Source organism: Synchiropus splendidus, chromosome 13 (assembly GCF_027744825.2).
Source record: "Synchiropus splendidus isolate RoL2022-P1 chromosome 13, RoL_Sspl_1.0, whole genome shotgun sequence".
Classification (NCBI taxonomy): domain Eukaryota; kingdom Metazoa; phylum Chordata; class Actinopteri; order Syngnathiformes; family Callionymidae; genus Synchiropus; species Synchiropus splendidus.
The window spans coordinates 1,507,146-1,519,059 of record NC_071346.1 but is presented as its reverse complement, the minus strand read 5'-3'; the positions used below and the strand labels follow the sequence as shown (position 1 = coordinate 1,519,059).

The window sequence follows — 11,914 nt, the reverse complement described above, 5'->3', positions numbered from 1 at the left end:
AGTACCACAATACATTGTAAAGTTAAACAGCTGCTATTTTAGGGGAGTCCTCACAGAGGGGATGGATGGCTGCTTATTCAAAAACCAAACTTGTGAGCACAGACTGTGTCAGTGATCATAAACATGACCTGCAAAACTGTTCACGCACGCAGAAGCATATACAATACTCACTTATTAACCACTGATGTTGTGGACATCGCTACAATATCATGAACTCAAGTATCGCAATGTTCAAGCGTATCAATATTTTTTCACACTGTACACATACGTTGATGTGACAGTTCCGTCCTTTGTGAAAAATACAAACAAAAATTCTAACAGAATGATAAATGCCAACTGTTAGCATCACTGCTAGCATATCCAACCAGCACTAACGTAATGAAAACATGTGAAGACACTTAATTTTATTTATTAAGCTAAAAATGCTAAAAAAGGCTAGCATCAATACAAAGAATATTAATTTGTTTATTTTAAAATTGCAAACGTAACTGCCACACATCAAACACGTTCACTAGTTTTCCTCATTTTGTTTACTTATCTGCCCAACATCAGCGGAAAGTTTGTCAATTGAAAATACGGGTAGCATCACTGCGAGCTGAACTAAATGCTGTTAAAATCTAAAAATGAAAAGAAACGTTTAAATGCTACAACAAGATTACAAGTGCGAACGATTCAACAGTTGAGACTAAAATGTCAGTGAATATGTCGACTAGCATCACTGCTAGCATAACGAACCAAAGTCGAACTATCGAACAGCTGATACTCCAAATAACATAACAATATCTGGCATCAACACAAACATAATGCAAGCAATTTCAAATGAAATTACTGCTTCCATTTACATTTCTGCGCTCTGGCTAGCATGCTAACTATTATTCTACAGCGTGGCAGAGATTTTCTGTCTACTAAAATAAGCCTCACTTGCAACAGTACTGACCATAAATCACATTATTTTACAGTGTATTTTACAGAGTGTAGAAACAGGTGTTTACATGATACACCAAAGTCTGAAAATAGTGGAGAGAAACTATTAATTTTGCAGATCTTTGTAAAGGAAGAAGAAACCCAAGACGAGCGATTGTGTGCACGTGATGTTACACATTCAAACCAACAGGTGGTGCTAGAGCACCACATCCGCCTGGACGGGAGCAAGCTTCCCAGCTGGCTGTGATTCAGCAGTTACATCAGAATCTGCTCTCAATTTTAAGGAACAGAGCCGAGAAAAAAAAGGGCCGCCTGTGATGCAACTCTTCCTCCCCGTCCTCTTCCTCAGCAGCAGCTGGCAGCGGGATCAGAGAGGGCCGCCGCGCGACGCCTCGGGTGTGTGAAAGAGCTGATGTGTGCAAACAGTGCAGCTGCGACTCCAAACAAAAGATGTCTTGTTGATGATACACTGGGACGTACAAGTGGAGCTGACAACCGGGTCCGACACGGACCATCGGGTCTACAGAGGGCTGTCAGATGGGAGCCGTCAAGTTCCCCCACTCGTCCTCTGCGTCACCCCTTCCTCTCCGACACAAAGAGACGCGTACAGCCGCGGCCTCCTTGGACGCGCAGACAGACAGACAGACAGGTGAGCTCCTCCTCAAGGACCAGGGAACCAAGACATCAGAGAAGTAGGGCGACAGATGGGGGCGGCTTCCAGACCACACTGATATGGAAAAGTGAGATGAAATCTTGGGATAAATCAGAGCGCAGATTAAAAAGCATCCACTAATCCTCCCGTCGATGGAGAGGAGGTCGGAGGAGCTCATCGTTTCCAGCCCACTCACTCCACACTCATTAGCTCCAGTTCTAGAACTCCAACTGGGCGAAGCTCTTTTCTCACAGAGTCCTGCCCCGAGACAGCGCTATGGTTGACTTACGCTATGAGTTAGAGCTGAGGAAGTACACAATGTAGTGTCAAGTATCAGTACGGCTACAGACGCACTGTTGGTGAAGTCACTGTAGTACTGATAGTCATCTTTGTAGTAGTGGGGAGTAACAGTAGCAGTTTCAGAAGCAGCTGCTGTAGAAGTGGTTGTAGTAGATTGTTCTGCCCTCATAGTATTATAAGTATTAGCAGCAGATGTCGAGGAAAGAAAAGTAGTAGTACCAAAGGTGGCACATTATTGAAGTGGTACTTGTGAATTAAATGACAAATGCCCACTAGTATTGCTAGTAGTAGAAGTAGTAATAGCAGTATTAGTATCGGCAGTGGTGGTAGCGGAACTTAAAATGCTGTTTTGAAGCAGGTGATGAATGAGCCTGTTGCTCTCACCACATCTCATTGGCATGGTGGAGCAGACCTTCCTCCAGCTGAGAGCATGGTGGACATTCATCAAAGCTGGAGACGTCTCTCTGGTAAACGTGAACATTATGCAGGTCCTCCAGATAAACTCTCCCCACAGACCCGCTCGTAAATCACCATCCCCGCGTCTGCGCCCGAGACATGGGGACAGAAGGTCGCTTTATCAGCGCACCTGAGCGTCCACTCCACCAACAGATCCGGCCCGCAGCGTGGAGTAAAGTACACTCTCCAGCTGCCTTCCCACTCGGGACTTCAAGCCACAAATTTGGAGAGCAGAGAAGTCGTGAACGAAGCAGCTGGGAATTAGAGCAGTGAACGAGTCGGTCACATGGCTGTGGACTGAGAAACACGCAGGGAAACTGATGTGTGCTCTGGAAACTGTTTCAAAATGAAGAAGTAACTGGGACACACTTGGTCGCAGCAAGAACATCTGGTCTCTGATGAAATACTGCTTCAACACAACCATTCCTGGTACAACCACTCCCACTACTGTTACCTCAAATACCTACTCTACTATTACTCAGAGTACCACTGCAGGTAGTACTTGTACTACTAGCACTACTAATAGCCCTTTGTTATTTAGTTCACAAGTACTGCATCAATAAAACTGGTTGCAGGACTACTTTTACATTTACATTTCGGCTACTACTTACCACCACTATAACAATACTTAAAATAAAATTCAAACAGAAAATACAATTTCATAAATTGTATTTGTCTAAGAAATTAAAAAATGATTTTGTTTTTTTATTTAAACCCAAATTCATAAAATACTGTAGTAGCAGTGCTGTAGTAGTAGCAGCAGAAAAGGTATCAGAGTGAGAGTAGTAGTAGCAGCAGTGGTTGTCATAGTAACAACCAATACAGTTGTAGCAATAGCAAAAGTAGTGGCCAGTATTAGTGAGAACTATTGCCAGTCATAGGAACAATACTCACAGAGGAGGTTTCTGTACAGTTGCAGTATCAACTGGAGTAGTACTGGAGGTAGTAACCCAATAGAATAAAAGTAAAAGTAATAGTATTAGAATAATAATATAATAGTATTTTTCACAAGTAAAACCTGATGGAGTTAAGAGGAAAACACAGCAGATAAATAATGCACCTGAGTATCTGAGACAGACTGAGGTGGAGATGTGGTGGAAACGACAGCATGACGAAAGGAGAACACCAACATCGCAGTCACAAGTTGCTTTCGTTTCCTGTTTGGGCTTTGATTTTCTCGGCTGAAGGGCAGCAGATGTGCTCTGATCATCAGCCATCAGCACATGAGTCCTCACTCTTCCAATAGAAACACTGACTCCACCAGTCAAAGGTCCATTTCAGCCACACAAGATACAGCTGTCACCTGTCCATTGCCAACTGCAGCACCAGCTGAGCTTGTGCGACACACTGGAGTCAGCGGAGAATCCAATTTGCCAGGAGGTGTTTGCCGTCCAGGTGTCACGGTCTGAGCTGCTCCGAATCTGAAACTGCCGCTGCTGAGGCCGCACCCTCTCACACGCACACGGTAGAAACGCGCAGTGAGAGATGAGGTGTCGGGGACGCTGCGTTCTTGGAGGCTCCACATTTCAATCATCGGTGCATTCTTGCCAGAGACAGATTCCACTAAAACCACGAGCGTTGGTTTGCCGTTTCTCTGTTTCTGGAGTTCCACATCACATCTGTTTTGAGCAGTTAGAGCAGTGATTCATTCACCCGCGGCTGATGAAGTCAGGTGTAATGTCTGAACTGGATTCATTTAAGAGAGACACATGACCTCCGGCGCCGGAGCCTGGATCTGGAGGTGGTGGTGGTCAGTGAGGGCAGGAGGCTGATGGATCCAGTCTGACTACAGGACGTGACGTGAAGGTGGGACCAGACTGGACCGGATCACTGTGGCGCCGCAGCTTTGGGTGTGTGTTTGGAGGAGCGGCGTGGCCTGGACGAGCCAGGCATGAAAGGAATCAACAGTGATAATCCAGGTTTAAGCTGCTTAATGTGAGGTGCCGCGCTCCTGGTGATTAATGTGTCCAGCTCATCTCTCCGCACTGGATCTCTTTCATCTCAACACAGTTGCAGCCCAAAACCTCCTCAAAGCAGGTCAGGAGAGCATTGTTCAGAACCGCCGCAGCAGTAGCAAGTCGCTGAGTCAGCAGTTCCGTCTACCCCACCAGTCTGAGGTGGACGGCACCTTCTCAGACAGAGGTTCCTCTGAAGAGACACTCCGGCTGGGTTCATGTGGCGAATCATGGAGTCAAGTTCGTGCAGACACGGGGCCCGGGGGCCTCATGCGGCCCTCTGCTGCCACTAACCGCAAAATCATTCACTGCTACTGATGCCACTGCTACATTTTTTATGCATTTATTTTTATGTTCCCATTTTACCTGTCAGTTTTCCTCCTAATGGCTAGTAATAATTATACTGAAATATTAGGTCTACAAACTTACTGTCTAAAAAGTGTTTTTATGATTTATATAGAGAATCTTTATATAAAATGAAACAATATATAATGCATCAGCATATTTTATATCCAAAAAATTAGAAGTTTGATTAAAGGCAGACGCGGTCAAAGTGCGGCCCGGGGGCCATATGCGGCCCTCTTGAGGTCAGACTAATGGTATACAACTGATAAGTTGTCATTTTTTATAACCTGTTTCTGTTTTAGCCAGTACTGGGTCTACACTTAATACAACACATTCATGACTAACGTTTTGTTCATCTTCTTCTTTTAGTATTTTCTTCAAAATTGGTCAAAAGAAAATTCAAAAAATATTTTGAAATAAATTAATAATAATAAATTTATCTTCGATTTTAGTATGATTTCTGTTTCCTTCCTTGTGTCCATTGATCTTTTATGGTTCATTTGGTCCTTGTTACTTAAGATTTTTCCGTCACGTTTCGTAGTCATCGCCGCCTTTCTTTTGGCATGAGGACCCCTCACAACAGTCGCAGTTTATAATGTGGCCCTTTAACTGCCCACCTCTGACTGAAGGCCTTTCCTTCTGCCCCTGTGGCTGGATGGCCCCTCACAACAGTCACTGTCTGCGTGTCAGAGAAAACCTGAACCCAGACACGTCTCTCTGTTAGAGCAGGTGAACTCAGACATGCTGCTTCTGTGAGAGCTAGCTCCTGACGCTAACCGAGGTCCCACTAATGACCGTCTCCGAGAACAGAAGAACCATGCAAACAGGGGGAAGAAGCCGCAGCATTGATCCCGGCTGAGCGGCTGCGTGGACAGTGATGCAGTACCTCTGAGGGTTGGGCTCGTTGTATTTGTCCCTCTCGTGCTTGATCATTCTGTAGCGACCAATTCGGACGTCAGGCCTGGACACCTTCATCCCGTTGAGAGTTATCCTGCAAGGTGAGCAGAGCTTCCATTAGTGGGACAAACACGGAGGCGGAGAGGAGACGGAGAGCTCCCACTGTGGAGTGAGAGAGGAAACGCTCCTCCGCCAGAGTATCGTGATGATGGAGAAAGAGGTTTACAAAAGCTGCTCGGCCAAAGAAAAGAGAGGAAGAACCGAGTGAGCAGCATTAACCCCAACAAAGACAGCTTGCCTTCATCATCTCATCTGCGACGCTGCAGAACAGCAGCTGCTGCAGGATTTACGCTCATTCTGGACGGAAACAAAGCGGAGATGAGAGCTAATGTTGCGTCTCAAAGCAAATCTGCACACAGATTTATATCTAATGCGACAACAATGGAGTTTAGAGAACAGAAGCTCTTCACAAAAGCTGCTGAAATGCACAGACGGAGCATCTGTGAGGCTCATACCTGCAGTGAAACCTGACTTGTGCTGCCTCTGCCTCTGAGCGCACCCAAGCCTGACATTGCCTCTCAACACAGCGCTGCCTCCTCCGTCGTGCTGCGGCTGTTTCCTCCACACCTTCATCTTACCTTCGCCATGAAGATGGAATATGAGACGCCAGGATGATGTTACACAAGACTCTGGAGCCGACCCGGGCCCGGCGCCGCCCCGAGCCACAGCTTTCTGTGTCAGGACTTTTTTTTATTTGCACTCATTTCTCTTGATATGCTCCCATCTATTTTAGTCACCGGTTTTATCGCACAGTTTTTCTTTTCACACCCTTTCAGTGCAGTTCTGAACCATATTTGGTGCACACTTCTGAATATCGAGCTACTCGTACTGCATTGATTCACTATGAGACATAATTCATAATTTACAATAATACAAGAACAGAACAGGTGTCCATATATTTTCATCGGTGCGACTTTAAAGACATACCATTTCACATAGTTACTACAGTAACTACTGCAAGCAATTTTAATAGTATTTAAAATAAATATTTGTCATCCATTTAAATAAGTGACACATACAGTTGTGATGTTTTGTGTCATATACATTTATTATTTAATTATCTCTAATTTGAATTAAAATGTTTTTAATCGCATTAATCTTGGTCATAATTATTGAAAAAAAATCATTCTTTTGCTCATTCTTCTGTATGATTTTTTTATACAATTTTGTTTTCTTTAAAAAATAATTGATTTTTAATTTTGATTTATATCATTCATGTATCAATTGATTTATGAATATTTGCACTCCCTTGGTTCTGCTCTGAAATTTGATATTGATATTACATTTGTAATAAATTGGGCCTAATAGGTAAAAACTGTGAATTGAAGGTGAGAATATGCATTTGAGTGACTCCCAACAGAAAGCAGACTCATTCATTGTCACGGCGACCTGCTGCTGCAGACACCATCTCCTCCTGCTCAGAGGAACGTGGTGCCTGGGCTGAGGAGCACTGAAGGAGCAGGACGACTTCATCTATGACTTAAGCCACTTGTGCCATGACTACCACACAGACAGTTGGAGTTGAGGGGCGCTGCCCGTGTTTCCCACCTAGTTCCTCCCTGCGTTTGAGCGGACGGCCCGGCTCCATCGCCGCCCACTTATCCCTCTCTCATTTGGGCTGGCAGTGTTGAGTGAGGCCGGGCAGAGTGGAGCGAGGCCGGGCAGTGTGGAGCGAGGCCGGGCAGAGGCCGGGCAGAGTGGAGCGAGGCCGGGCAGAGTGGAGCGAGGCCGGGCAGCGCTTCCACATCATTGCTCTAATGCAATTAGCCGCGCTGGTGGGAGCAGGAGACAAGAGCTGGTGATTAATCCGATCAAATATGTCGTGGTGTGAGTCTGTGGGTGGCTGTGAGCTTCCACCGACTCCTCTGGCCATGTGCAACACAGGTCAGCGCCAGCGAGGGGCTCATCTGACTCCACGCCACCTGGGCTCCGCCCCCCGACAGGGCAGGAAGGAGAGTGGAAACGTGCACCAACCGTCTCTCTGCTGGAGGCTTCCATTAAACCTGCCACACAAGAGGCAGGGTTTCGATCGGGGAAACCGCTTGCCCACACCTGTGGGAGAGTCCAGACGCTCCCGGCTTCTAACAATCTCCATGACTACAGACAGGCATGTTTCTGAGGGAACCCTCTGTGCCCGGCAAGCACCAGACCTTTCCTCCTGGATGCTGATTCTTCAGCAAACAGGGTCGATAGAAAAAAGAAGAGCCACATGCTATGAACACGTCAGGCTGTGAGGCTTCACCTGAGCAGCTGCTCACTTGACTTAGCGGCAGCATAGTGGTTAAAGCTCATCCGTGTGTGTCACCAGGTTGCTGGTTCACGTCCGGCGTACGTCTCTTGCGCATGTATTTTTCAAATATCAAATCAAGCGGCGTAGATTGACTTGACTTCTCTATGTTTGGACCACTCATATCGCCACTGAACCTGCTCCAAACCCCCCCACGCCAAACATCGGGTGACATCATCAGGGGGCGGAGCTGGGAATGACCCAGTTCCAAGGACAACTGGAGCACACCAAGATTCACAGTCAAAGACTGTCGGCCATTTTTGTAGTCCCTACTGCGCTCTCTAATAAGGTATTTCGAGTCAGGCAGCCATTTTGTTAACTTTCAATGAACATACACAGAAGCGTTGGAAGCTTCTCTACAACAGCGTGAGATTGCTGGAGGAAAAGCAGAGTAGGGCCCTTTAAGAGTTGAGGGGCTGACTGACACTCCGTCCAGCTATGGAGCACATTCATGTTGCGTTCTGACACTCAACACGTTCAGGCTATTCCTCCAAGGAGAGATGAAAATATCCTGTATTCACACCCGCTGTAAGGAAGCAATTCCCAGAGCTTCCAGTGGTGCTGGCTCAGGATCTGCTCAGACCCACCCGGGCGGGCGAGAGAAAGGGCAGCGTGAGAGCCTGACAGGACGGAGCTCTGAGTATGTGTGGTTTGTCACAGGGGCCCCGGGGGCAGGTACAGTCTTTGCTGCGGGCGAATGCTGCGTGTTCAGACGAGTGAAGCAGTGAAGTCCCAACACTGGCTCCCTCGCTTCCCCACACTGTCACGGCTGTGTTGTGCTCAAATGGCATGTGTCACTGCGGCTGTGGGGTCCTGGCCCGGGCCCCTGGGGCTGGCGGCTCGCAGGACCATTTCAGAGAGGGAGAAGTGAAACTGTCACAGACTGAGCAGATAAAAGATCAGCGCTGAGTTCAAGGACACTGACAGGCTGATGAACACAATCGGATGCTGCGGCTGAACTCACCACCCCTTAAGAAGATGCAGATGCTCGTCCTCTGCTGAGGATCAGTGACCCAGCGACATCATTAAGCTAGAGAAAACCTTCAGTATCCACACCCACTGTCCTCGAATTAAACACTCCGACTTCAGTAGCCAGGAATCTCAGAGAGGTCACATGATCATCCAGGCAGAGGCTGGAAGACTGAAGACTGGAAGAAAACTGCAAAGCCTCGTGAGATTTGGAGACAGTGAGGTCAGGCAGAGCTCATGGAGAGAGGATACAGTGATGAAGGCGTGACGAGAGGATGGTGAAGGTGAAGGTGGAGGAGGCTTCAATGGGCCTGGTCAAACACATGGATCGGATTAATCATGACTTTATTATTTTTATTTCTTCTTAAATGTGAAAGGAAAAGTGATTCAAGGGGAAAGAGAAAGCCATGTCATGCTAAAAGCACCTAATCTAGCTGAACATTACACAGCAGTTGGTCGCTCTGAGGAAGAGTATTAAGGATGAATAAAAAAAAACCCCAGAGATTAATAATGAAAAGCATGATGGGAACATGAAGCTGTCAGAGATCCAGATGATCATGTTGTCCTCCCCAGAACCACATGAACACAGGTCCAAACATTCAGTTGCTATGCCTGGTCTTCTCCATTAGCCATTAAAGCACGAGCAGCTTCTCATCGGTTGATTTAGTGTGACGTTCCCTCCCCACTCCAGCAGCATGGCCCTCTAACTTTCACCCAGAGTGGCTCTTGATGGGACCATTTGTGTGTTCACGCCATGTTTCCCACCAAATAAATTCCCAAGGACGTTTCCAGCTGACAACTACAGACGGAGAAGCAGATCGGGTGTCGACCTCCAAGTCCAGCTCGATTTATTCTGCGGCTGTTTCTCATCCTGAGAACGACCTTGTTGGAGTTCAGAAAAAGCGATTCCCTCACAACCACCGGATCTAAAATAACAACAGAGAGTGACTTCCTCCACACAGCTGGAGCCTTCAAGAGAACAGAAGCAAGATTCAGAACCTGGAGCAGCCGACAGGTGTTTCCTTTATTAGCCGCTTCATAAATCCTGGTGCTTTTATATTCAGCCACCGCAACATCAGCGCGACTCAAAGAAGAGCAGCTAACATGCTAACACACAGTGAAAGGTTAGATGTTCAGCATCATCTGTTATCCTCACCCACCTCTATCGCAGCGTGCCAGACACGCAGACAAACAAGCTCAATCTGTGCCGACTGATAGAGCCCATTCACAGAAACAGCCACGTTCCACAGCTCCATTTTTCCTTTATAATGCAGCTAAACTGGAAAGGTACTGATAAGCTGCGCCGCGTGAGCGACGGTGGGGCGCCCAACAACACAACAGACACAATAGAGACAAAGAGGATGCAGGCGGTGAGGAGCGTGTGTAGGTGAGTGTGTGTGTCTGCGACTGAATCAAACCGGGCGACTGACATTTTCACTTCAAGTTTCTGCTCTTCAGTTTCAATGTAAAAGCCTAACACTTGGCTATAATTGCTGAATGTGAAGTTCAAGTGCTGGTCAGTTGAAACCAAAGGTTTCATGTATCATATTTTTGTGAAATAAAAACAGGTATTTTAACACTTATTTCAGATAGATATTGATACACTTCTGTTAAAATTACTCAGGGATCAGCTCTGGCTGGAAAACAAGCCGCAATAGCGACAAAGAAAACAAGAATTTCATCTATATTTATCAGTGTTGACACCAATATTCTGGGGTCCAACTCTAGATTTGAACAGTGCGGACACATGTCAAGGCCAGCAGGAGACAGTGTCAGTGTGTGAGTCTGTTGTGTGTCGCCATGGTTACCTGTTGTAGATGTCGTCGTCCTCCCCTCCCCAGCCCCAGTACTCGTTTGGAAAGCCATTGATCTTTAGGAACTGCTTTTTACTGAGGCCTGAGACTCCGCCGAAGTAGCCAGCGTACGGCAACCTGCAGCAGAGAGAAAGAATCCCCACAGTCAAACCACCGTCCTCGCAGCGAAGGAGCGCCGCGGCAGCCACCTTCATCATAAGAGCTTTGGTTCGTGTGGTGTCACAGGTAGGATGGGCCTCATGAGACCACTGGGACTGTGTTTGTGAAGGGACGCTGAAGTGGATGAATGGCTTCTCACTCGCCACCTAACAACTCAAACTGAAGTCACTAAATGAAGCTTTAAATGCAAATCAGTTGAGGAAACAGGAAGTGATTGCCACGTTAGTGCTACGAGTCTTGAGTCTGTCCTCGTACTGAGGATGATTAATGCTGCTCCTCACTGAGCTGCAGTCAGCGCAGCCATCTGCGCTACTCCTCCCTTTCAAAAGCTGCTTGAACCTTGAGAACCAAAGCCATTAGACGTAGAGGGGAGTTCAGTGTTTCACACATGGCTTCGCAGTGGCGAGGAATTCACATGTACATCGCAGACACGGCTCTGGAAATGAACCTTTATCTGAGCCGGTGAAATCACCACCGCAACACTGTCCATGTTTTCAAGGGGATAATCCACTCAATCCCAGGCTGCAAACGGAAAGTAGCCAAAGAAATCCAGGTCACTGTGCAGGGTCGCGTTCTCTTTAAATACTCCTCTGATTTTGATTGATCTACTCCACAGAAAACTGAAAACATTTCCATGATTTCTGCACAAGCATGTGGACATTTCCGCCGGTGCACACACGTTGAAGCCTCAATGTGAGGGTTCAAACCTCAAAATAACTGTGTTCCAGAGAACCAGAGTCCTGGTTCAGGTGTGTCTCAGCAGTGGTTACATGAGGCAGTTGAGTGCTGAGTCATTAGCAGCTGTTGTTAAAGACCATTGTGTGTGTTCGATAGTTGTGGAGTTCTCAGTCGAAATCCCGACTCAGCGTTGCGCGCCCTGCAAGCTCACCTGAAGCCAAACTTGTCCATGGCGATGGCGAAGTGCCGGGGCTGGTCGTAGCAGTGGTAGAGGTTCCGGTCGTCCATGGGCACCAGGTCCACGTCGCTGAAGATGAAGCAGTCGTAGTCGGCGTCCTTCATGGTCTCCCTGTAGCCCACGTTCAGCAGCTTGGCCCGGTTGAAGGTGTCCTCGCCGAGCTGGGGGGAGGAGGAGTAC

General features: G+C 47.1%; 1 protein-coding gene across 1 annotated transcript in view; it reads right to left on the bottom strand.

The window, feature by feature from the left end:
- Positions 1-11,914, bottom strand: part of b4galt2 (UDP-Gal:betaGlcNAc beta 1,4- galactosyltransferase, polypeptide 2) — a 78,227-nt gene that overhangs the window by 2,306 nt on the left and 64,007 nt on the right. The window contains exons 5-7 of the mRNA XM_053884362.1: positions 11,708-11,895; positions 10,654-10,776; positions 5,519-5,623 (exon numbers count right to left, since the gene is read on the bottom strand). Of these exons, the coding sequence (XP_053740337.1) occupies positions 5,519-5,623; positions 10,654-10,776; positions 11,708-11,895 (416 nt within the window). The remainder of the gene's footprint in view (positions 1-5,518; positions 5,624-10,653; positions 10,777-11,707; positions 11,896-11,914) is intronic.